Below are 19,695 nucleotides of genomic sequence, written 5' to 3'. Positions count from 1 at the left end.
AGTGATGTAGTTCACTGCCAGGTTTGATGACTGGTGCTGGCCTCTTCTTCCCCAAGCTGGCAAGGTTTATAAGATCTGGGAAAAACAGCAGGCTTCATGCATTAGACAAGAAGGTATCTCACTGGACTCAACGGTGATCTTTCTTGCCAGTTAAGGACTGGCATTAAAAAGCTTCACACAGGCCAGTACAACTAAAATAGATCCTCAGCTACGATGATTTCCACCAGCTGAGGATCTGGCCCTAAGGTCTAGAGGATTAGGGATATGAAAAACTGGAGGTTTCTCAGAACTCAGATAGAAAAATAAGCCATGCACTCCCCTCCTCAGAGAACAGATTACTATTGTAATTTGTTTGAATTGTTGGGATCAGCTCAGTCATTTTGTAGCCTACTAGATGATCAGTTTTAAATGAGAATTTGAGATTTAAGATAAATATAAAATAAAATCAGTTCTCCAGTAATAATAATAATTAATAGCTGCAGCACTTTTTAAAAAAAACAAAATACAGGGAAATTATCTGGGATACTGTTGATGCAGCCCTAAAGAGCCACCTATATTCATGTGTCTTAGCATGCATCAGATTCTGCAAAATGGAGCATGCTTGGAAATGAAAGGGAAATGGACTCCCTACAACTTCCTCTGCTCCTTCCCTATGCCAGTATCCAACTCCTCCCCTTCTCAGTCACCTCCAGCAGCCACCAGACCTCTTTGCCTGGCTCCCAGGCACAGACTCCATGCTACCCTCCTCCCATGTACAGCACCTCTGCTCTCCCTCATGCTCCTACAGCCATCAGCTGAGCTCCCGCATCTGAGCTGATCCTTCCATATTTCTTCACCTACCCTCCCAGATGAATTCTCAATGGAGATTTCTACTTAAAATATGATGCCAAGTTATAGTCGCTGGGATCTTTCATTTTTCATGCTCACTGACAATGTTGAAAGCCTACTCTGCCTCTGCTATTTCAAAGATATCAAGAATGAGAAAGAGAGAGCGAGATTTCCAGTTAATCACTGAATGTAGGAGTAACAAAATAAGTTTTCCCTCCTACATACTACCAAGCCGGAAATATAAACTAACCAATAAGCTACATGTCTTTAAACTAGTCTTATTGTACATTATATATTCAACTTCAAAAAGCTGTGATATAAGTGATTTCTACTTTGTGTATTTTTAAAGTATTTACCTACAGACATTGTATCTTAATCTTACATTTCTTTTTTTATTTTACTTGATCAGATCTGAAAATCTCTTGGTATTGTAAAGATAAGGAGATCAAGCCATCCCGTTTCTTTAGAATGACTCATTTTGAAGACACTTGCCAGCTGGAGATTTCAGAAGCCTATCCAGAAGATGAAGGAATTTATACATTTGTTGCTAGTAATTCTATAGGCCAAGTGACAAGTACTGCTAACTTGAAGTTGGAAGGTACAATGTGCAATTAAAAAAGAAATAATGTTTTAAAATAGGTTGTGTGCCCATACTAATATTCATTAATAAATATATGTGAGTCACTGTCATGTCATGTCATGTCTTTTAATTCAATTAATCAGTATCATCTTGCAATGTCCACAACATCCACTTGCATCTCCAAGACATAGGTCATGCACAGTGAAGTTTGTTTCACAGTTTTTCAACATTTCATGCACTTCACCTTTCAATTCTTTTCATTAGCAGCATCCAGCATGCCTCAAACAAGGTAGAATCCTTGTCCCTAACCTAAGTCTATTAAACAGATTTTTATTCCGTTAACAAGCCTTTGCCTTGTAAAGATCTCTAAAGAGTTTTGGTATTGATTAAATGTTTTCATTTAAGAAACATTAGAAAATCTTAAACAAGGGCGTGCCCCAGATTTTTGCAAATGAGAAAATAAATTTGCACTATTATGCATTCTGAAAATATTGATCACAAATTTCAGAACAGAAATTGGTCTAGAGGGTTTGTTATTTTAATCTTGTGGTTCTTAGTGTTATTTAACCAGAAATATATTTATTTTTATTTTTGCAACATAATTTGTAAACTATGGAATTAGTGATTCATATTGTAAAATTGCCAGGCCAAAAAGAAAAAAAAATTACGAGAGAGAGAACTTTGATTGTAGCGTAGGGTAAGAAATTAAAAGTTGACATGCTTCTTTTCAGGATTTAAAAAGGTTGAAGAAGTTACATCAAAGTCCCAATGGCATGTTTCTTCATCAGTTTCACTTAAGAAGGAGCCTGTTGGCCAAAGGCCCACCTTTATCCAGCCTATTTCAAGCTGCAGGGTATGCAGCGGGGAATCAGTCAGATTTCAAGCCAGGGTCTCTGGCAGGCCAAAACCAGAAATCCAATGGTTTCATAACCTACAGCCAATGTTGCCAACAAAAGATATAGTTTTCCATTTTGATGAGTCTACAGGCACAGCTATGCTGATAATAGTAGATGCTTTTTTAGAGCACGCTGGCCAATACTCTTGCAAAGCAGGAAATAGTGCTGGAGAAGCAACTTGCACAGCTACACTTACAGTGACTGCCGAAGGTAAAGCCCCATTTTTGTTCAAAGGGATTCAGTTTGTTGTATACCACTGTTACTAATTACCACCTTTCCTCTTTTCACACCTTTTAGTTAGCAGCTAGTTCACTAATGTTGGTAGTATTAGCTGTAACCAACAAACCACTGTCATTTCCTCTACTTTAAAATGTCATATAATTTAAAATCTCACAAAACTGTGTCCTATATATAGAAAATATAGACCTTTTATTAAACTACGCACGTACACACTTTAAACCAGAGAGCTGGTGATAGTCACACCATTGTCTCATATGCTCTACACTCGGCTGTAAAAGCTAGCAGAAAATACATCCTTAAAGAGTATCATAACAGATTATTTGATATTGGAATGGACAGCTTCAGTGAAAAGAAGAGACGAACATTAGCTGTGTATCAACTGCATGAGTACAAGTCATTTTCCATTCATCTACGTGAATGAATTTTCTTTTGTGTCAAGAGCATAATGCATCTGGCATGCTGAATTTTCCCATGAAGATATCTTTCATACTCATTATCCATACCATTTTATTTTGTTCTTATGTTGGCCCATTAAAGTATGTTAGTTGTTAATATTGTTATTTTTTTGTTACTTGATTACACAGTGCAAGCCATAGATAGGCAAAGTTCTGGGAAAGATGTAAAAGAGTCTATCCAGTCACAGGCAATATCAGAAGTTCATGTTGCTTCCCCTTTCGCAAAGAAGGAGACACAGGCTTATAAAAAAGAAATTAAAACAGTGCAAGAACCATCGTACCAACTTGGTGTGCAGGTTTTGGAAACTCTATCAGAAAGTTTAACCATGAAAGCTACATCAGTGAAAGAAACAGAAACCTTCCATACAACAGTCCTTTCACAAACATCACAAAGCACAATGAAAGTATCCGCTGCTGCTGTTCAGGAAATGAGAGAGGCTTCCCCAAATATTCTCCTGAAACTCCGTGACCAAACTGTGAAATTTGGCGATACCGCGCAGTTCATTTGTGCTTTAGAAAGCGAACACTTTTTAGAGGTTCTGTGGACCCATGAAGGTGAAAGGATAAAAGAGTCCAAACGAGTGAAGCTATCACAAAATGGAACTGTCCTATTACTCACAATTATAAATGTCCAACTGTTAGATCAAGGACTGTACAGATGCACTGTGCATAATGATCATGGAGAGACGACAACCGCTGCTGTACTAACAGTAGAAGGTGGATATTTGATTTTTAACATTATGACTTATCTCATTTCAACCTAATCATCTCTGCGAATAGCTCACTCACATTTCCTAACACTAGTATTTAATTTAGAAAGCTGTATTTTAAGTTCTTTTTCACATTTAGGACTCTATTCATAAATGTCTTTTGCAGCACCAGGCAGAGAGTTTTATAGCTTGCTTGAGAAGTGCATCATGGCTGTTCTCAGCAAGTTGCAGCCAAATGGAATTTCTACTCATCAATTTATCAATTTAAGCCACAGATATGCAGTGAGACATTGACTTGGTGGGAAGAGTCCACCTGGAACAAAACAAAGAACAGGACAGAAGGAACCAATTTAATTTTGCAACTTATGCAGATTTCTGAAGTTGGAATTTGAGAGATAAATTCCTTTTTAAATAAAGGAAAGGAGGGAACGTTAGATGAGCAAATTAACCCAGAATCTAGGCCATTTCAGTTTGCACATCTTGAGTGGCACAGAAGGTGCTACATATTTGCAAGGGTTAATATTTTAAGCAGTTTATTTGCATGTTTTCTTCAAACACCCTAAATACAGGTCTGTTTTTTACTCCTGAACATGTCTCTTCATTGTGTTCAGTGCTATAAATTCCTCACTTGTCTACTGGATTTAGGAGCCTCTCTTTCCCAAGACTATATTAATGACCTACACAGTCTTCCTCCACACCTGTGGGTTGTTTTTTACTTGTAGGATTCCTTTCCCCCTTGCCATTACTCCGGTGCATTAAAATATCAGCAGTTTCTGCACATGTAATAACATCTTTGGAGTATAGACATTGATTTCCTTGACTCCTGTAGACCTAGAATGGGCCTCTTGTTCCTTTGGCACTGCTCACCTTAGATAATGTGATAGCTGCTTTTATGAACTCAGATGACGCAGGAGCAACAGCAGCATGAACATTAAGTCATTTGCCATGCACCATTTATCTGGCTCTTACACACCAGTTAAGTCCTTTCTTTCCTGTCAATCTACGTAAAGTGTTGTCTCTACATGATCTTCTGCAGTTACCTTCAACATTCAAAGGAAATACCTTTGATTTAAATTAGGGCTGTCAATCACAAGCAATTAATGCAAAAATAAATTAACTAGATTTAAAAAGTCACGATTAATCACAGTTTCAATTGCACTGTTAAATAATAGAATACCAATTTAAATTTATTATAAATATTTTTGATGTTTTTCTACATTTTCAAATATATTGATTTCAATTACAACACAGAATACAAAGTGTACAGTGTTCACTTTATATTATTATTTTTATTACCAATATTTGCACTGTGAAAAAGAAACAAAATTAATAGTATTTTTCAGTTCACCTCATACAAGTAGTGTAGTGCAATCTCTTTATTGTGAAAGTGCAACTTACAAATGTAGAATTATTTTTTTTCATATAACTGCACTCAAAAACAAAACAATGTAAAACTCTAGAGTCTACAAGTCCACTCAGTCCTACTTCTTGTTCAGCCAATCACTAAGACAGTGAGTTTACATTTACGGGAGATAATGCCCACTTCTTATTTACAATGTCACCTGAAAGTGAGAATAGGTGTTTTCATGGCAATGTTTATAGACGGTGTTGCAAGGTATTTGTGCCAGATATGCTAAACATTCATATGCTCTTTCATGCTTGATTTGTAGATTATCTTTTTACAGTGCAAATATTTGTAATCAAATAATATAAAGTGAGCACTGTACTCTTTGTATTCTGTGTTGCAACTGAAATCAATATATTTGAAAATGTAGAAAAACATCCAAAATATTTACAATAAATTTAAATTGGTATTCTATTGTTTAGCAGTGCGATTAAAACTGTGATTAATCACAACTATTTTTTAATCTTGCTATTAATTGCGATTATTTGTATTAGTTTGACAACCCTAATTAAAATTAAAGATGTGCTTGCTTGTGTTACTCATTACAGACCAAGTCGTAGTTACTCTTAACTCAATGGTAAACATCCTACTGACTTAATTGGGACCTTCCTTTAGCCTAGCATGAATAGAGCCCTTAAATGTGTCATAACTCATATATTTCATAGTTTATTTTTAGTTTGAGCACTAACATGCTGAACATTTCTTTTCCATACTAAACCCTTTATTTTTATTTCTCTAAGTATAAGGGTGTTTTATTCCTGCCAACCATCTAATCTAATGCTTTTCCTAACTTTATTCTTACCTAGCTAAAGAAGCACACGCCAAAGCAGTAACAAAAATTACGCTTGACTCAGATACTAAAAGCACTAAAACAGTCAAAGAGTCTCAGATTCAAACAACCTCCGAAGTTAAGGAAGAGTCTTCAAAGGAAACATCAAGCATGTTAATCACTTCAGCTCAAAGATCACAAGGAACTGAAAAACAAAGGAACGGAGACTACTACCCTGATGTCGTGCCATGCGAAGAGATCATAGAAACTGGTGCCAAAGTACCAGTATTTCTTGAAACTCTGCTCCCAGAAACTATTGTAAAAGAAGGAGATGATGTGTCACTCTTTTGTGTAATAAAGGGTGTGCCTACTCCTTGTGTGATTTGGCTGTACAATCAGCTAATAGTTGAGGAGTCTGCATTATGTTCCTTAAAACACGATGGGCCACTGTGCAGTTTAAAATTACTGAAAGTTGTTCAGGATCAGAGGGGTATATACAAGTGCAGAATAGTTAACTCTGCAGGACAAGCCGAGTGCAGCACTCATCTGAGAGTGACAGGTTGGCAACTGCATGTTCTTTCCAAACATAAATTCCTCTTGCATACCATCATTGCATTCAAGTACATTCAGCCCATGGGAACAATAAAGAAAGAAAAATGTCACTTATCTGTGGATTGTTGAATGTTTGCCTCCTGGTCTTTAAGGCATGTTAAAGGCATGGTAAATTACAGGCAAAAATCATAAAAGTTGTAGACAAGTATACAATACAAATATGTTTTGAAGCATCTGATCACTGTTTCGTCAAATTTATCAGGTGTTTGAGTTGTTTTGGCATGTACTCATGTATGTGTGTGTGGATTTTTTGTATCATTGCAACAGATATTCATAGTTTCAACCTCACAACCCATTAATTGATGCGTTAATTGATCACAATAATCTCTATTTTATTCTAGCTCCAGAAAAAGTTATTCAAGAGAAGATAGAAAAACAGATTGAAATGGAAGTGAAAGGTACAGTCACAAATGGATGTTACGCTGAAGCACTGATTTAGCATAAAAAATTAGTAAATCGTTAGAAACTTTTATTTGCTTACATACAGCGTATGACAGGAAAAGTAAAATACACTTTGGAGCATATTTGAATATGCTGCATGTTTTGTTTTAATATGCTAAGGGTTACCCACATTACAAGATTAAGTTTTAAAATCAGTTTAAAACTTTACATTTATAATTATGCAGCTGTACTTTTAACTTCTACTTCATGCTATGCAGCTGTTTACTGCTTAAGCTTTTATTTGTTAAACTCTCTTGTTAGTGCATGGGATGGTTTAAATCAAAACGAAGGTATAAAAATCTTAATGACATGATTTTTAAACAAGTAAGCAACCTAACAATCATTCAAAGGATGGAGTATAATAGAAAATGAATGTTACTTAGGACATGTGAAAGCTACACATTCCCATTGTATCCTCGCACCTCATGTACATACATTAATTCGTCACTATACATTTCTTACACTGGCTTGCAGATAGCATATGTGGTCCATGTTGCTTGCTTTTTTTGCATAACGTTGTGAAGTTAGTGGCTGTATTAGTTCGAATAAACGCCTTCTCATTTCATTTTAGCTAATTACTTACAGCTACATTTTTATATATCTTTCAAAATATTTTTTCTCAATTGTTTGAACATTTTACCATAATCAAAGGGATCAGAAAGGGCGTTTATTCTACTGTCTGCAAGTCAGGTAAGATTTTTCTTCTTTGCCAACAAAAGACACAAAGCTTTTCGGGCAGCAAAACCATACACCCCTAGGAACATGTTATTTTGAAATTCATTTTTGCTTGTTCAAGAAGAAATGGCCACAGTTTGAAGAAAGAACAGACAACGTACGATTTTCGTGTCAGAATCTTTAAAACAGAGCAAGGCATTGCGTTTATTCGAACAAATATGGTGAGTGAATTTTTTTTCTGGATTTGTGATGAAATCTGTAGCATGCCCCCAATTTAATTTAATATCTTGCCATTTCATTTCTTTTCATTTTTCAAATGTATGAGAGAAGCAACAGAGTACGCTGTAATGTAATGTTGTTCTCTTACAGAACTGTTCTTCGGGGAAGAGCCTGGATGTCCTGAAAAGCGAAGCGAGATGCGAGACGCTTTCTCCGATTCTGAAGACTACTTAGACCATGGATTTGTGTCTGTGCAGAGATGTGCAAGTAGAACCTCGTCTATAAGTTCTTGGTCTGAGACTCTTAAACCTTCTTTCACTCAAAAGCTGAAGTTTAGATCGGTTTTAGAGGGGGATCCCGCAGTTTTCCAATGTAAACTCGTTGCCTGTCCAACCCCCGCAATTACATGGTTTCATAATAATAGGCCTATCCCTAAAGAGCTGCGTAGAATAATAAAGATGGAGAGTGATATGCATATCCACAGCTCCAGCCTAGAGGTTAGAGATGTTCGGGAGAGGGATTCTGGGAGCTACAAAGTGTTTGCCATTAACAGTGAGGGTTCAGCTGAGTCAACCGCTTCGCTGCTAGTTGCACAGAGAGAGGAGCAAAATGCAAAATATTTAGATTTCCTGAGAAAGTCCAAACGAACCCATGAGAGTATTGAATGTCTGGTTCAGAAGAGGAAAGAAGGTAGGCTGAAGGTTTACCTGCGGTGCATTGGCTCTCCTTTCGATAAAAGGCAGGAGACTGAAAAGATGTTAAGAGACTTGCCCCCTGCAAAGGGGATGGTGCGAACCATAAGCTTTCCAAAACTCCCCGTGTTAAGGGGACAGGAGTTCGTGTACGATAAAGAACAGGTAGGTAGCAAACGCACCTCAAGGCACAAGGATCATGGAAGTGATGCTCTGCTTGATGAGGAAATAAAAATTAAGCTGCAACGACTGCGGGAGGCCAAAAGAACCATGCTGGAAAAGAAGAAACTGAGCTTGTCACAGACAGAGACCGAGACAGAGTCACGCCTTGAATCAGTGCGAACCAGAGATTTTAGAGATGGTAAAGACCGAGGGACCCCTCCAGTCCATTGGGCCATTGAGAGTGAGGCGATACGCTCTGACTTCCAGACAATAAAACCAATCCATACATGCACCTCTTCACCCAAAATGCCATGCGGTGAGGAGGGTGCCGCGCACCATCCTAAACCAGAGCCTGTTAAGATACCGGAGGACTTTCACCTGCGAATGGAACGAATACTGGGGCTTTCCAAACCCTCCCAGAGTCCTCGGGACTTTCCTGGAGGAAGCATCGCGGCGGAAACATTCCAAACAAAATCACTAATAACACTGAAAGAACCAACGAGAGAGCAGTTTCGGGGAGACCCTCCATTAGAGCAACCAGAGCCAATTGCCAAAGCTACCTCCATCGACCATAGTTATACACACAAGGAGCCACAGGACTCAAGGATAGATACCAAGCCAAAAGAACAGCTGGAGGAGTTCCAAGCAATGACAGCCAAGAAGAAAAGCCCGGAATCTATAATCTATGTGCTTCTCTGCGATGGATTAAGCGAAACTACGAAATTGGAGAATGTGATGTCCGAGACAATCACAATAAACATCAATGAGCCTGTTGATACTTTTGAAAGCATCCAATCAGAAAAGGGTGAAGAAAATGCAATGTTAGTACTGGAAGACTCGGCAGAAATCAGAGAGTCTGCATTGGTAGAAGTCTGTGAAATAAAGGAAAAGCCTGCCAGGTCAGAGAGCCCCATTCTAAAGCTTCTGGAACCTGCCCCCCCGTTTTTTGTTCATGAAATTGAATCTCAGGAAGCAAAGGAAGGAGAGAGTTGCATATTTGGCTGTCATTTCCGTGGCCATCCGCAACCTATTGTCACTTGGTATAACAATGACAAACCCATATCACGTAACCAGGACTATGCCATTCACACGACAGAGAGCCGGTCTACCTTGACTTTCCGGTCTGTTTTCCCTCCGCATGAAGGATCCATCACCTGCGTGATATTTAATGAATACGGAACTGCCACAACATCAGGCATGCTCAAAGTGAAGATTAAAGAGAGGATTGAGGCTGAACCATTCACCACCGATGAAGTTGAACTATTAAAGGATTACACAGAAGAGGAAGAAGAACTTAGTTTTCTGTTTGACAAAATGAAAGAAAATCAACCAGCTTTCAGTAGTGAAAGTAAAGCCACCCTTTACTTTCCTCAGGGTAACCTGCCCACACCTTGTGTTTCTGACTCAGACCTGCTTTCATTTCCTGTGGAAATCAAAATAATTGCTCCTACTCCGACTCCAGAACAAGATGAAGAACTGAAGGAAATAGTTCATCCTGTTGAATTTGTACCTGAACCATCACCTCAGGACCAAGTTTCTCAGACAATAAAACATAAATTTAAATTTTCCTTTGATGTGGTAAATGAACCACCAAAAATTGTGAAAGAAACACAAAAATATATTAATTGTAGAGAAGGGGATTCTGTCGTACTGGAGTGCTCAATATCTGGTGAACCTCAACCGATTGTAACCTGGTTTCGAAATGGCAAAATATTAACTCCTACTGAGAAGTTTCAGTTTGTGGAGGAAGAGGATGGTAGTTACAGGTTACATATTGGTGAAGTTTCTGTGTCAGATGCTGGCACATACAAATGTGTTGCTGAGAACACAGCAGGAGTAATAGAAACTGTTTCCAATCTTACAGTAGAGTCTGGTGTGCAGAGCTTTTATAGTCATGTAGAACAAATTAGTGATGTTGAAGAAGAAACTGCTCTAGGTCAGAGTGTACAAATCCAGGAAGAGGTTGCAAAGGAACTTTTGCACAATCTTTATGCATCCTCAGTTGGATATACTGCTGGCAAGTTTAATGATGGAGAGTATTCCGCAAGTCAATATTTTCATAACCTCAGTACACTGAGGCAGGGAGAGCTCATGGAAAAGGAACAACATACATCCTCCAACGAAACAGAATCCAAACTCCCGAGATTTATGTGTGACGTTAGAAAGTCTATACTTACTGAGGATCAGCCAATAACTGAAACCCCAGGCTTCCAGCAGCAGATTGAAAAAGAAGAGACGGTAAATGTTAGTGAACAAGTAGAGTCGAAGATAGAAGAAGCCAAGACATTCACTTTTGTTGGCGATTTAAGCCAGGTTTCACACCCTGAAGAACCATCAATATCTGAAAACCCAGATTTCCAGCTCTCGATTCTAAAAGAAGAGAAAATAAATGTGAGTGAACAAGTGAAGTCAAAGATAGAAGAAGCTAACGTACCTGCTTCTGTTGATGATTTAAGCCAGGTTCCACTACCTGAAGAACCGTTAATATCGGAAAGCCCAGATTTTCAGCACCAGACTGAGAAAGAAGAGATGATAAAAGTGAATGAACAAGTAGAGTCAAAGATAGAAGCCAAAATATTTGCTTTTGTTAGCAATTTAAACCAGGTTCCACACACTGAGGATGAGCCAATAATTGAAAGCCCAGACTTCCAGCTCCGGAGTGAACTAGAAGAGAAAATAAACGTGGGCGAACAAGTGAAGTCAAAGATAAAAGAAGCTGAAGTACTCGCTTCTCTTGGAGATCTCAACCAGCTTCCACTCTCTGAAGAACTAAGAGATCAGCCTGATAAAACAGACGAAATAAAAACGGAAATTACAACCACAGAGTTTACATCAAAGTTCAATCAAAAGATCATTGGAAGCCATAGCGAGAAGGCTACATATAGTAATATAGAAATTCCTGCAAGTCAGGATACAGATGGTGAAGTAAAGAGTGTGAAGGGTAAAGATGCTGCTTTTGAGAAGAAGCAGTACTTGAAAAAAACAGTTCCCGAAGAATATAACTTTAGCAATGCTGTTACTGATCTGCCCCATCTTGATAGCGGAAACACGCCAAGCAAATCTTTTAGTGACGGTAATGAAATGGAAGTCAAGGGCGCAGGGCATTTTTCAGAGAAATTAGAGCCCGAGCAAGAGAGTCCTGCTCATGAGCGAACTCTCGGTACACCACCTGTGGCACTTTCTTTCAGTGACAATTTAGATGCACCATTTACAAATGTAAATGATCAAATCCATGTCTTTGAGCAGGAGCTGAGTGCAAAGAGGAATGAATTTGAGGATCATAGTTTTTTCAGTCCTATATCCAAGAAGGTACAAGAAGATAGAGATCTGTATGAAAAGTACATATGTGACACCAACTTAAATAGGACATTTCAAGATTCAACTACCATAGAAGAGAAAGATGAGCCCTATTCGCATGCGATAAGTGATGAATTCAAAGGTACCCCTGAATTAGAACAACTTGGTTTTTATGATCCAAATAAAGTAATTCAGCAAGAAGAACACATAGGGCAACAAGAAAGAACTATAGAAGGAAATGAACAAGATTACAGAAGCTTTGCATATGGCATAGAGGAAAATGTCTTTCTTCATGATAAAAAATTATCTGACGTTGGAGAGACAGAACAGAAGGAAACCTGTCACAAGGAACAAACATTAGGAAAAATAGAACCTGAAACATACAACATTTTATTTGATTTAAAACATGCTCCTTCAGTTATAGAAAATGTAGATCCGAATTTTCAAGAACAAATTAGGAGGCAACAAGAAGAAACACATTTAAAAGGTCAATACCCAGCCTCTGAACCTGATACAGCCAATATTGTATTTGATTTGAAACAAGTTTACTCTGCTATAGAAAATCTTGGTCAAGAACAAGAGAGGCTGCTGCAGAATGAAATATATTTCAAAGATCAACATTCTGCTTCTGAACGAATGGAACCCGATACACACCACATGGAAGAAAATGTACAGAAAACCACATCACCTACAGGACAAGGAATTGATTCCTGTCAAGAGTTTTCCAAAGAGAGTGAAGCTATAAGCGAAAAAGATAATTCTCAAGAAGACACCTTATCTCTAGAAAAAGTAGAACCCCAAATCCAGGGATTAGCACTTAATCTAAAACAGCATGCAATGATTTTCTCAGAAGAATTCGTTTCCAAAGAGACTGGCAGCATATCACCGGAAGAAATGTGTTCCTTAAACCAAGTGTCATCTCCCGAGATCGTGGAAACAGAAACGGAAAGCTTCATAAACCATCTACAAATAAATGACGCACTTGTAGAAGAAATTTCTTTAAGTGAAGAACTTCGTCATAATTACAAGATGCAACTGGAGGGAGTTTACGTCCAAGAACGGACTCTCTCAACAGAAATTGGAGTGTCTGAAATGCAAATATTTAAAAGTGACCTAGCTGACATTCCTCTTTCTACTGAACAGGGATCGCCTGCAAAAGGAATTGATGAATCTGAGAAAAATGTTTGTGTGGAAGAATCATTTAAGGAACAAATTAAAGACTTGATATTGGAGCAGACTGCGCCTAGTCCTTCAGCAGAATCCAAAATGTCGGTAAGTCAATATTTTCAAAATGTAGTGCAAGAAACAGATGTTTCTGAGGGTGTGGAATCTCTAGAGACAATAGACCCCAAAGCAGACAACTTCATAACAGACTTGAAAAAAGCTGCAAAGGAGAAAGAACCCACCGCATGTAAACTGGAGCAAGAACAAAGACAAGTTCTTCAGGTAGAGCAAGCCACAATGAAAGAAATAAGTAGGTCTACTTTTAATGGAAGTAAAACTGAAACTGTGTGTTATACCAAAGGAATTCCCGAAGACCATCATGCTATTCAGCGGGAATCAGATACACAGGACAGGGACATTTCTTTTGCACAGTTCCTTCGTTCGTTAAGAAATGAAGAATCCATAGTCCAGGAAAGGCAATCAAGAGAAGAATTAATTGCCTCGGAGAAACAAGAGTGTAATTTAGAAGATCAGCTTGAAAATGAAATTTCATTTCAGACTAAAGACGTTGTAAATGCTGCTGGGGGAAATCTGGATGAAAGGGGCCGATCACAAGACGTTTTGCAATGTCAAGAGCTGAACGCTGCTCAAGTTTCAGAACCTGAACCATGCGTGTCTCTCTCAACGTATTTACTCTCAGCCGGACAGCAGGAGATCCCAGATGTCAAAGATCCCATTTTCCAGGCCTTTGACCGGAAGGAATGTATCACTTCTCTGGAAGTCGAAGACGTCACTTTCAGCACCGTTTACGACTATTATAATCAGCAGCAGGAGCTGACCCGTCCACTCTCTCCTGAATCCGAAATGTCAATAGAAATTGCTAGCACAAGCGGGGATGAACTGACAGAATCTGAGCGATTCTATACACCACCATCGTCAGTTGAGAATTTCGAATCTCCCATGTCTTTTGAATCTTACCACACTCCAGCTGGCACTCCCGAACGGTACTCAACACCTTCCGAGGAACCATCCTTCAACAGGAAGTCCCCTTCAGATTTGGAAAGGGACGGCACGCCACAAGAGTGCTACACAACCCCCACCAGTGACTATCCTGAACCCAGAACATTACGTTCTCCTTTCCAAGACAGGAGGTCGCCTTACGAAGAGCAGCGCTCAGAGATGTTTGGCACACCTTGTGAAGCAGTGGAACCAAAGGGAAATGAAATGCCTCCAGCATTTATCAAACCCTTGCCCAAGAGGAAGGTCTATGAAAACAGTCCATTGGGTTTTATTGCTGAAGTTATAGGCTTTCCTGTTCCTGATGTGAAATGGTATCGAAATAAGTCGTTGCTTGAACCAGATCAAAGAGTCAGAATAGAAAAGGAGGGTGATATATGTATTTTGGAAATCCATAATGTTCAGAAATCGGAAGAAGGAGAATATATATGCCATGCAGTAAACATCATAGGGGAAGCTAAAAGTATCACCCAAGTAGAAGTTTTGCCTCAAGATGGAAGGTCCTTGGCCTTACCTCCTCCAGTAACACATCAGCATGTTATAGAGTTTGACTTGGAACAAAATAAAACTTCAAGGTCACCTTCTCCTCAGGAAATACTTCTGGAAGTAGAGTTGGACGAAAATGAGGTTACGGAATTCGAGAAGCAGGTAAAAATAGTCACAATTCCTGAATTTACAACGGACAACAAAAGTATGATTGTTTTTCTTGATGTCCTCCCTTTTGCTCTGGTGAAGCAAACCACTGGCTTGACTGCAAAAGGAGATGAAGACGTGAAAATTGACTTTGAAGTCACTGAAATGCCCCCGCGCTTTACCACTCCCCTTTTTGATTTGGAAATTCTAGAAAATTCAGAGGCAGTGTTTGAATGTACAGTGACAGGTTCCCCTACTCCCCAAGTACAGTGGTTTAAAGAAAATACCTGCATTACCGCAGATGGCGGGAGCTACATTGTGACTGATGAGAAAGGAAATCATAGTCTTAAAATTCAGAATGTAGGTCATTCTGATAGTGGCACATATCGGTGCAAAGCAGCGAATAGTGTAGGAGAAGCTATATGCAAAAGCTCTCTAGTTGTGCTAGATTCACAGAGAGCCCTTGCTAGCAGGAGTGGGGATGGAATGACTGATATAGTTTTAGGCAAGGCTATGGGTAGGCCACAGAAGTTTGATTTGCTTGTAGACAGTACTCTTCCAAATGGCAACCAGACCGAAATAGAGCTGGAGTTTGAATTTGAGCGCGACACGGATGATTCTCAGAAAGCTGTCAAGTTGGTAGCTGTCACAGAACAAGAGTGTGAAGAGGAAGGGGAGAAATGTGTCAATATTAATTTTGATGTATTCGCTGGGCCATCCAAAGAAGAGAAGATAGAATTTAAAGCGGAGAGCTCAGATAGTTGTTCCTTTGAATTCCAAGTCACAGAAGCCCCTCCAAAGTTTATCAAACATATTTTTGACTGCACTTCGTCAGTAGGTACCTCTGCGTGTTTCCAGTGCCTTGTAGTTGGCGCTCCAAACCCGAGTATCAGTTGGTACAAAGATGGGATACTGCTTGAAGGGAATAGGTACTGTATGGAGGAAAAGCAGATGGGCTATCATAACCTAATTATTGGAAATTTAATCCAAAACGATGAAGGGGAATACAGATGTGTAGCTGCAAACAGGGCAGGAACTGCTGATACAAGCGCTGTGTTAAACATATGCTGAATTTCCAAGTTTGATTTCAAAATACATGTTTGGATTAAGCACACAATAGGTTTGCATTGTCCCTAAATTCTGTTTGTAAACATGTAGCATTCACTTTAGGTGCTTCCTATATTTTAATGCTCATTGAGAAGTGAAATTCACAATTGGCAGGCACCCCTCAAGTCCCACATGCCCTATTTTAGGAACGTGAGAGAGTTACGCGGTGCAAAAGGCTTGTGCAGGCATTCTGCACGGGAATGAGTTTAATTCCTTGCGCATTCTGCTAACGGTACCCTTTTTATCGTTGTTATTCACGTACGTAGAACTCCTTTGTCTGTTTCCTATACGTGTATATATACTTGTGTTATTTAAAAGTGCAATCATCTCTGTGTTAAAAGGGCCTAGCAACCATCTTGAAATATGAAATCCGCTGTGTTCTTGTAACTTAAGTGTATGGAGTACTACTTTAGACATACGTTTCGGTCTAAACACAGTACACCTTTCAGTCAAATCCTGAAGTGCTTACACATTTTTAGCCTTTCCACCTTTCCTAGACCTGAAGAAGAGATCTGTGTAGATGGAACGCTTGTTTCTTTCACCAACAGAAGTTTGTCCAGTAAAAGATATTACCTCACCCACCTTATCTCTATTTTATACAGTCCTTATTCCGGCAAAATGGCCATTGAAGACAATGGGCCTGATTCTGATCTTGATTGTAAACTAAGAATAACTTCACTGAAGTCGATGGGGTCACTCTGTTGCAAAAGCAATGCAAGTGAGATCAGAATCAAACCCAGTTGACGTTTTTCTGCAGTAAAGACTGAGTAGGGACTTCAGGAATTGTAATAAGCATGAATATAAATATATTGTGTACTGTATCTTTAAGAGTTAGAGGCAAAGATGAGGCATTTAATAAATCGACAGAATGTAATTATAAGACGATACGGATAAAAGCTCTCTTTCCCTGTACTCCTGTGCTGTGAATAAAAAAATACACAGCAGTAAGAAAGCAGGAGACTTTCACTGAACATTTTCATTTTAAGATTAGAACTAAGTCTCCAGGGATTCGTTTTTCTTCTGTCAGTCATCGTTCTACCAGCAACATATAATGTTAAATACTGAACGGACAGAAACAAAATGGATTCAGACTCTATATGGAGCTTTTTTTTCAGTATAAGCACAGCTATTGTCCTTTAGATTAATTGTTTTTATGCAATCAAATATTTTAGGGTATGAACTAAGAAAGATTAAAAAAATGAGATGGAAGAGTCAATTCAGGGTGAAGTGATCGATTCAGACCTAAGCTTATCTAGCTTACACAAAAATGTACACACTGGTCAAACAATTATTTTTAAATTTTAAAATATTTAATCATTCATTTGTAGAAAAAGAGGGGAAAACCTACAATGTATATGACTGCTTTCTGGTTACACAAACATATACAGGTGAATTTAGATGAAACCCTAAATTCAGCAACTCTGGACTGTTGGTTTAAATATGAGTAATTATTATTTTGCTTCCACTTTACACAATGCTAAGGTTACTTATTAATTTTTATCAGTCGAATTTCAAAATGTTTTAAGAGGCATGATTATTTTAAATAATGCTTTTGTGTAGTCAATTGTTTTCACGCATGTTCTTATTTCTGTGTTTGACATGTATTCATATATGGGTTCTGTATGTCTCAGAATGTTGTTGTAGGCACCAGAGAAGCTATTCTGCATTAGTAGGGATTCATTCTGAACTCAGCATTCTCATAGAATCCTAAAGTACCCGAGAAAATTGAGTCCAGTGGTACTCGTCTTAAAAAGCCATAGCGCACATGGGAAAACCTTAAAAAATCCATTTTTATTAAATCTCCATTGAATCAATCAGCAGTATTTGCTCTGCAAATATTATTGAAGACACGAGGATGTTTCAGTAGACACATCTCCTAATAGGTGGTGATGCTTCGACTGAAATCTTTCAATATTTTGGTGATGCCCTCAAAGATAATAAAGAAAATCTGCAGAGTGACACACATGAGGATTTATTGAAGTGTTTATAAAATATTTCCATTTTGAAAGCTTGCCTGTTTGTGGCAGTGGTTCTGTGTGACTCTTCTCTCACAGAGAGACAAGGAAAATCATCCTTGGAAAGTTCTCCCATGAGCACTGCCATTTATGCAGATTTTAAATGGGGATAGGAAAAAGGACTTGGATTTAAAGAAAAAAATCAATGTTTTTTGAGGTTTGGAAAATTTTGGTTAACTTTTTTTTTATTCCCCATTGCATCAATCACTGCGCTTCCTTATTCTGTTTAGACCATGAATAGAAGTGCCAAATACTTGAAGAGCGAGATTAGTTGTTCTCATGGTATTTCCTGTCCAACACGAAATAGGAAGTATTGGAAATCTCACAAGTCAAACTATTTTTGTGACGTTTCCAAACTCATTTTGTAGACTCAATTTGTTTAGATGGTGTCCATAAGGGAATCAGACCTTTTGGTGCTCAGCTGAACCTAATTTACAAACCTTTTGAGAGTCACGCATTACAAATTCGGAATATATTCAATAAAATATCTGACATTATTATTGAAAAATTATATTGCCTGACTGTGCTGCAGAGTTTGGAAAGCCTTACTTACCATTACACAGTGCAGGTGCCAAGTAGTGATGAGTTGGCACCTTCAGAAATGAAACCGAGTGGATGAAGTCCGTTGCAGTGTCACTTTCCTTAGCTAAACTCTGCTAAATACTATGGAAGACAGATTATTTTAATACCACTGATGACCACAAAATAAATATTAGTACACATTAACGTACATATGTATTTAAGTAGCTAATGTTGTTACAAGTGTCATTATCATTAAACCAGTTTATGTTGAAAATCCTGGAGGATAAGAGAAATGAGAGTGTTTGTTCCAACATTGGGCTGGGTAAGAATGGTTTTGTGTTGTGCCCATATTCATTCCCTGTACAGATGCATAGCATTTACTGATTTATTTGACAGCAGAGGTCCCTAGAGGAATTTACATGAAATGTATTGATTAAATAGGATGTTAAAGGCCTGATCCAAAGCCCATTGAAAGGAATGGGCTCCTTTGACTTTAATAAACTTTGTATAGGAACCTAAACAATTATCCTAGAGGTTAAAAATGTGAATCTGGCATACGTTTTTGGTAGAAATTGGCTCAAATTGAAACCTTAGATCCAAACCATCCAAAATCTGGGAAGGTTCTAATCCAGATCTGAACTTTATAGCTCAGTCTCTCTCTACTTTTACTGCTTATACTGTATATATAAGCAGTAAAATAAATAAATGAATAAATAAAAAGTGTTATTTAAAATGTCAGTTTCATGCACTGTATGACTTTGGCCAGGGACACTAAAATAAAAATATGATGTGCCAGGGTCTGACTTAAGTTACACTAACATAAATCCGGAGCTATTCTTGATTTCAGTACAGTTATTCAGGAATTACTGGTGTAACTATGATCAGTATTTGACCCTATATCTTTTAAAGGTAGTGCTTAAGTAATAATTTAAGAAAAAGAGTAATTTCATTGTCAAGTGAAATGTCTTTTTTCATTCTTAAAGACAGGGTATTTTAAAAAGAGGGTAATTGATGTTTATTTGTAATCAATATTATATTTTACATATTAATGTAGATGATATTTGTGAAATAAATATGTAAATATTTACATTTGTTGTTTCTAGTAATTTGTTATTTGTGTGTTGGTAAAGTAGTCGAAACACGGTTTTTATGACTTTACCATCCTGAAACACACACAACTGCATGAATTCTACTATATTCCTTTATGCAAAGCCAGGAGTGCTGGAACTAGGAGTGCTGAGGGTGTGGCAGCACCC

The 19,695-nt window shown here is 38.1% G+C and overlaps 1 protein-coding gene across 2 annotated transcripts in view; it reads left to right on the top strand.

Moving 5' to 3' along the window:
• Positions 1 to 19,526, top strand: part of TTN (titin) — a 59,959-nt gene extending 40,433 nt beyond the window's left edge. The window contains exons 43-48 of one of the 2 annotated variants that reach the window (XM_026647621.1): positions 1,238 to 1,426; positions 2,140 to 2,514; positions 3,129 to 3,716; positions 5,921 to 6,442; positions 6,837 to 6,893; positions 7,981 to 19,526. In XM_026647621.1, the coding sequence (XP_026503406.1) occupies positions 1,238 to 1,426; positions 2,140 to 2,514; positions 3,129 to 3,716; positions 5,921 to 6,442; positions 6,837 to 6,893; positions 7,981 to 15,866 (9,617 nt within the window). In that variant the 3' untranslated portion in view covers positions 15,867 to 19,526. The remainder of the gene's footprint in view (positions 1 to 1,237; positions 1,427 to 2,139; positions 2,515 to 3,128; positions 3,717 to 5,920; positions 6,443 to 6,836; positions 6,894 to 7,980) is intronic. The other variant, XM_024204047.2, reaches the window with a different exon arrangement.
• Positions 19,527 to 19,695: the final 169 nt, after the last annotated feature.

The sequence above is a fragment of the Terrapene carolina genome, unplaced genomic scaffold, assembly GCF_002925995.2.
Source record: "Terrapene carolina triunguis isolate 2854851 unplaced genomic scaffold, T_m_triunguis-2.0 Scaffold62, whole genome shotgun sequence".
Taxonomy (NCBI): Eukaryota; Metazoa; Chordata; order Testudines; family Emydidae; genus Terrapene; species Terrapene triunguis.
Note: the sequence above shows the minus strand (reverse complement) of the source record. Positions and strands in the feature narration are given on the sequence as shown.